General features: G+C 30.2%; 1 protein-coding gene across 1 annotated transcript; it reads left to right on the forward strand.

Annotated features, from left to right (window-relative positions):
* The first annotated feature begins 3,301 nt into the window (after positions 1–3,301).
* LOC120092926 (dehydration-responsive element-binding protein 1D-like) lies at positions 3,302–4,426 on the forward strand. The gene has a single exon (XM_039051169.1). The coding sequence runs from the start codon at positions 3,474–3,476 to the stop codon at positions 4,107–4,109; it is 636 nt and encodes a 211-aa protein (XP_038907097.1). The 5' UTR covers positions 3,302–3,473; the 3' UTR covers positions 4,110–4,426.
* Positions 4,427–7,169: the final 2,743 nt, after the last annotated feature.

Here is a 7,169-nt window from a genome sequence, read left to right on the forward strand (position 1 = left end):
GTATAGATTATATTACCGTAAGTTGTTTAAATGAAATTAGGAAAAATATCCTTTTGGTCCCTAAGTTTTGGGTCTAGTTTCTATTTGGTTTCTCGATTTCAAAATGTTACATATTTTTTCCTTAAGTTTTGAGTTTAGTTTCAATTTAGTCTTAAGTTTCAAGATTTTACAATTTTACTCTTGACATTTGAGTTTTGCTTCAATTTGGTCTCTATATTTCAAGATTTATACTTTTAATCTCAATTTTTCACTAAATACCAATTTTTCATCTTTAGAATTAATGTAAGTTAATAAATTTAAAATAATTAATATAATTATAATTAGTTAAGTTTCACTATTTTTCATCATGTTTAAACATAAATTGAAATTTCCACTTCATAATTATTTAAAATTAATTAAGGACATTGACGTCAATGATTAGGAGTGAGTATTTAATGAAAAATTGAAGTTAAAAAAAGTAAAATCTTAAAACCACTATGGATCAAATTGAAATAGTACTCAAATCTCAAGTGTAAAATTGTGATATTTTAAAATTTAAAGACTAAATTGAAATTAAACGTACTAAATGTAGAACATTTTGAAACTTAAAACTCAAATAGAAATTCAAAATTTAGAAAAAAAATATATTTTTCTCGATAAAATCGTGATGCGTAGAATTTTGCTAAAAATGCGAATAATAAATTTTCTTTTGAGAATGCATAGTCTAGCAATTAATGTTAAATAGTGCGTCTTTCACCTAGCAATCTCCAGCATGTACCTGTACGACATTGCAAGACACAAGGTAGAAGTCCACAAGATTTTGAGCTCTTGAATTTTGTCTCATAATTCCTGTACTATGATTCTTTTGTTATTGGGCCTTTTGCAGTTAAAAAATAATTGATTTTTTAGTATATTATGTGTTTAATTCAACACGTAATGTAAAGAATATCTGTGTGATTAAAATGTATTTAGAGGTCATTATCTGATTGAAGTTTGATTTAAAAGTCATGATTTGGTCAAAGAATTATTAAAGTTTGATTGTGAATCTATGATGTGTTCAAGTTGGGCAGCTTAGTTGTTTGAATAAGTTGTATCTACGAGGCTATTTATGTGATTGAAGTTTGATTTAGAGCTGATTTTGTTTAATTACACTAAGATTATTGTAATGTTTAATTTATTGTGAATTTATAAAATGTGATTTAAAAATCTATTTATTTCATTAACCATGATCTAAAGATTATTTGTGTGATTAAAATTTGATTCGGAGGTTATTATATGATTATGTTGAACCAATAATATATTTATGTGAAAATTGAATCTAGATGTGTGATTAGTTTGATTTTAAACATCTTGTATGTGATTAAAGTTAGATTTTAAACCTATTTTGTGATTTTTGTCATATATATTATTAGCTAGATGAATTTCGAAATGTTGAAAGTTAGTTTAGTAAAAACATTTCAACACTTGTTAACCATTTGGTAGGTTTTGAGAGTACACACTAGGCACTTAAGAATTTTTCTTAGGTTGGATTAATTGGGCTTACTTAGGCGTACATTTAACTTCATTTTGACCTTGAATTTACTTTCACATTTTTGTGGCTACAGTAATATGTTAATGTGCATTAGGCTTGTCTAGGGCATGTTCAAGTTCATTTTCACCTCCAGAAGACACTATGATATATACATTCTTGACACTTTATGGTCACTTTAAATACCAACGAGCTAGATATTCTATAGCAAAATAGAAGACCTTTTGATTATTTCGTCTATTATTTTCAAGACTATGGTGTAGTGAATGCATTTGGTACTAGTTTCTTTTTTTCCAATAAATTTTCATTTCATTTTTTTTTTTTTTTTTGGGGTAAAATGGTAGCATTGATAACATCTACATTCCAATAATGAACTTTCAGGTATCACATAAATTAAAATAAAATAAAATAACAATCTTGTAGTTTATATATATTATAAGTATCATTGTGGTCAACTATTTTGAGAGCTTTGAATATTTGAGACGAAAGCTACACCAAAGTGAACCTATGGCCAAAAAGAAAAACAAAAAAGGGAAGATCGAGTAGGATAAGAAGAGAAGTTTAGGAGGTGTGCGAAGGAGACGAAAAGGAGTCATGAATATATATGTTTTTACCAAAATAATTAAATTTTTGTTGACATGTATACACTTTCACTCATACGTTCATAGTTTTAATATAGGCATAAGAAATAAATTGATATTCCATCGTATAGTAAAAAGGAATCAATGAAACATATGAAAAAAGAATAACAACAAACATTTTAAGTCTAGAATATTTGTTTATTAATTTAAAAGTTTCTTTTTTGACGACATATAACGTTGAGAGATCGAAGTATAAGTTTCTACTAGTTAAGCTTATGCTCATATTTACTATTAATTTGGGAGGCGCTTGAGCCCCAACTTAAAGTAGGAGGAGTAGGTTATTATAGCTCACTCTATGTTTGAGAATCCAATTATAATAGTTAGTGTTTCTAATTATTATAACCTACATTAACTACAGTATTATACTATTTCAAGTTTTTCTTTGTTACAGTGTTTACTGTTTTCTACTCATCTTCTCTTTCCCTTTTTATTACAGAATTTATTATTTTTTACTCAAATCAAACATAGACTATTATAATAATTTACATTTCAAATACAACCTATTATAATTTATAGACTATTACGATCCATAAATTATAATAATCACGAACTATAATAAACAAACTAGGGGCTGTTTGGAGCACCAATTAGAAGTTGGTGGAGTGAGTTATTATAGTTGACTCTATGTTTAGGACACCAAATATAATATAGGTATATATAATTATTTATAACTTATAATTAAATATAGTAAATACTATTTCAAAATTCTTTTTGCTATAATGTTTACTATTTGTCATCCCTCCTCTATTTTCTACTTTACTACATTATTTATTATTTTCTAATCAAATAAAAATAGTTTACCATTCAAATACAAATTATTATAATCCAAATTAAAATAATCTATACTCATAATCTACCAATTATAATAATTAATTCCAAGCTGAACGGTGTTAGAGTGCAAAAAGAAATGAAATATAAGTGACAAGGAAGAGTAGTAGAAAGTGTGGGCGTGACAGCAAAAAGGAAAACCGGGGACTTAGTGCATCGGTTTCCTGAACATGTCTGTCTGTCTCTCTCAGTGCCAGCTCATACATTCATTCCCTTTCAATCCCCAGTGAAGATGGGACACGTGTCACCTCAACTTGCTCAACTTAAAACTAACTATAAACCAACCCTAATTTTCCTTAAAAACGAAATATAAAATTAAAACCGTTGCATCAATTTAACAGCCTGTATCCTCATCCTCCTCCATCCCAAATTCCGTGTTCCAATTCCTTCTTATAAATAAACCCCTAAAACCCTTTCTCTCTGTCCCACAAAACCTTAAAAAAAACTTATATATACACACACACAAAACCAACACTCGTAACTAACTCCCCACATATATGGATTTTTCCGATGAACTTTCTACATCCTGCCACCGTACCAATCACTCCGACGAGGAGCTTCTTTTGGCGTCCCGATACCCGAAGAAAAGAGCCGGTAGAAAGAAGTTTAAGGAAACTCGTCACCCTATCTACCGTGGTGTGCGACGGCGTAACTCCGGCAAGTGGGTCTGTGAAGTCAGAGAGCCCAATAAGAAGACTAGGATTTGGCTTGGAACTTTCCCCACTGCTGACATGGCTGCTCGCGCTCACGATGTCGCCGCCATCGCCCTCCGTGGGCGCTCCGCTTGTCTTAATTTTGCTGATTCTGCCTCCACTCTTCCCATTCCGGCTACTGTCGATCCCAAGGACATTCAGAGGGCTGCAGCCCAGGCTGCAGAGGCCTTCCGCCCGCCGGAGGATGAATCGAGGACCGCCGCTGCCGGCGCGACGGCGGCGGCGGAGGAGGAGGAGGAGGAGGAAGGGATGTTTTATTTGGACGAGGAAGCGGTGTTTGGGATGCCGGGGTTGTTGGCGGACATGGCGGAGGCAATGCTGTTGCCGCCGCCGAATTGTGTGGGGAACGACAATGACGACTATGGGGCTAATTCTATGGATTTCGATGCCGACATGTCGTTATGGAGTTACTCGATTTGATACTCCTTAATTAAATTGACGTGTAAAGTAGGGGCATTATCGGGTTTTTTATTCCCTTGGTGCCAAGTCAAGCGCCTAAGGATAAAAGGGGGGAGGAAAAAATTTTAAAAAAATAATTTCTTCCAATCTCCGTATGCTTTTATATCTTTTTATAAAAGTACGGCCGTTTTAAAAAATTATATAAAAAAAAAGTAAAACAAAAGGGTAAAATATTCTCTTTTGGAAAGATAGATAAATAAATAAATACATATAAACTTTGTGTCTGTACATTATGGTATAACAAGGGAGTCATTTGATTGAGAGAATTTTGTGAGTAATTAAGAGCCCATTACTTTTGAGTATTAGTGGTCAATTTTATTTAATTTGTACTCCCGGGAGAAGTTTTGTTTACCTAGTTTCTATATTTATACCTAATAATGTATATCCTATTATCCTAATTACCTAAACTATACTCCTCTTTATTACTAATTTCACTTAAAGCTTAATTAGATTAGAAATTTACGACTCTCTTTGAGAGTAGGATTGAATAACAACTATAAATAAAAGTGATTTGACTATTTAACTCGAACAAAGTATTGTGATGGATCCGATCGTAACACTATATATTTTGTTTAATTCAACGTATCTTAAAATTATGGGCATGTGATAAGAACAACTAGAATTTTATTAAGGTAGTCAATTTCTCCCGTCGTCTAATTAATGACATGTATGAATGAATTAATGAGATTTTTCAATGTCCATGTCTATTTTCTAGCTATTTTGACTATTTGGTCTTTTAGTTTATTTATTTTTGGACCTTTACTTTTTCTTTTTCTTTTTTTTTTTTAAAAAAAATTATGTTTCTCACATTTTGAATTATTGTTATTTTTAGTCGTTACCATTGCTACAACAAATTTAAGATTTTACAATTAAAAAGTTGTTATTAGAATATATTTGCATGATATTCCATGAGATATAATTTAAATGAGATTATATATACCAGAATTAGTTTAATTTAACAAATTACAAATCAATGATTAAGTACACTTACAGGCGATTTGACTTGGGTGTTGTGGTAAATAGTCAAGAAAAGTCGAAATTAAGATCTTCATTAGAGTTTACTAAAATAGAGAATATATATATGTATGTATATGAAGTGATCTGATTTGACGGTCAATTGAGCAATTATTACAAATTATGGCAAAATATAATTATGGTTAAATTAAATTTGGATTTGTCAAATGAGTACTAAAAGTGTACTTGTTGGGATGTATTCCATTATCAACATTTAATTTTAATCCAATTGAATATATGATCATATCACTTTATCCAAAATAGAAATTGTATTGAAGTTTAATATTAGGCTTCCATCAACAAAACGAAACCTTGAATATTAAGGTGTAGGTAACAATTTTGTTTTTATTTTTGCTTTTTAAAATTAAACTTATTTCATCCACCTTTCTTATAATGATTTGCATTATTTTTAAGTACAATAGTTGAATTCTTAGCCAAATTTTAAAATCAAAAACAACTTTTTGAAAGCTATTTTTTTAGTTTTTAAAATTTGGCTTGGTTTTTAAATCATTGGTGAAAAATAGATAACAAATGAGGAAATTTGGAGGTAGAAATATTGTTCATAGACTTAATTTAAAAAATAAAAAATAAAAAATAAAATACAAAGTAGTTACTAAACGGGGCCTAATTTAACGAAGGTACCATATTTTGATGATTTTCCAGAGAGGGGGTGACAAACAAAGGGCTATGGCATAGGTGAAGCGGGTTCAATGAAAGAGATGGTGAGGTAAAAGTGAAGAGCGGGTGAGAGAGAAAGACAATGAATTATGAAAATAAGGAGAAAAGATACGAGAAACACTAAAATTATATTTACATCAGTTAGGTTCAATTTTGGATTCAACTTAAAACTTTTCTCCTGAACTCGAGAACGGAATTAAACCGATTTGGTTCTTGAGAAAAGTTATGTCTTGATCCGAATGGGGATAGTATTTCTCTTCTTCATGTCCATGAAGTTTTGAAAAATCCAAACATCTCAAAGATAGATAGAGTGGTAGGAATTTATCGAACGAATCACACTCCTTTGTATATGTTAAAAATCCATTGATGAGAAGGGACTAGAAAAAGCTTGAACCTAATTCCTACCATAATGAAAGCGTAATTAAAATTTTTGATAAGTTGGTTCAACCAATTTCACCTTGAATTTTTGTCTTATAATTTTGATTAGAGTTGTCATATTTAATAAGTTCGAGTTTTTTGAAAGCCCATACTCCACACGGCCGCTATAATTTCACCTCACCCAGTCAAACAATCAAACAATCCCCTACATGAATTATCTACTCCATAATTAAAACGTTTGTTAGTTCCACAAAATGCTATGGAATATATTTTCAAATCTATAGGAAACTTGACCCGTACAAACCTTGAATCTAGTATATTTTATATGAAATATAACTAAAATAATAGTGCAAAAAAAAATTAGCAAAAATATATAAATGAGTAATTACCATTAGGTTTAAATCTCATTTAGTTCTTTAAAACTTTCAAGTTAATAGCTATTGTGGTCCTTGAACTTTTAAATTTGTTTACTTTGGTCCTTGGACTTTTAAATTTATTTACTTTGGTCCTTGAAATCTTAAAATTTTCTTTAGTATCTAAACTTCTTTTATATATATATATATATATGCAACAACTAGGGAGAGAAGGTATTGATGAATATAATAAACTTGATAATTTCTTTGATTTACAATACTGTTATTTATATACATTGAAAGTAAACTTATTCGTAAAAATATAACTAAATCAAATTTACAATTAGAGGTATAATTTAAGGGCATAAGACAAGGAGGTGATCATGGAGAGATATTTGACAATGAATAATAATGTTAGAATATTCTCTAATACCCTCCCCTCAACGGAAGATTATAGAGAAGTTAGAATTTTTTCCCCAAAGAAATAAGAAATCGTAAGTTGACAAAGGCTCTGTAAGAAGATCTACAAGTTGATCTTTGGAAGAAATGAAACCAACAGAGATATTTTTGTAAACCACCTTTTCACGAACAAAATGAT

This window comes from Benincasa hispida, chromosome 12 (assembly GCF_009727055.1).
Source record: "Benincasa hispida cultivar B227 chromosome 12, ASM972705v1, whole genome shotgun sequence".
Taxonomy (NCBI): Eukaryota; Viridiplantae; Streptophyta; class Magnoliopsida; order Cucurbitales; family Cucurbitaceae; genus Benincasa; species Benincasa hispida.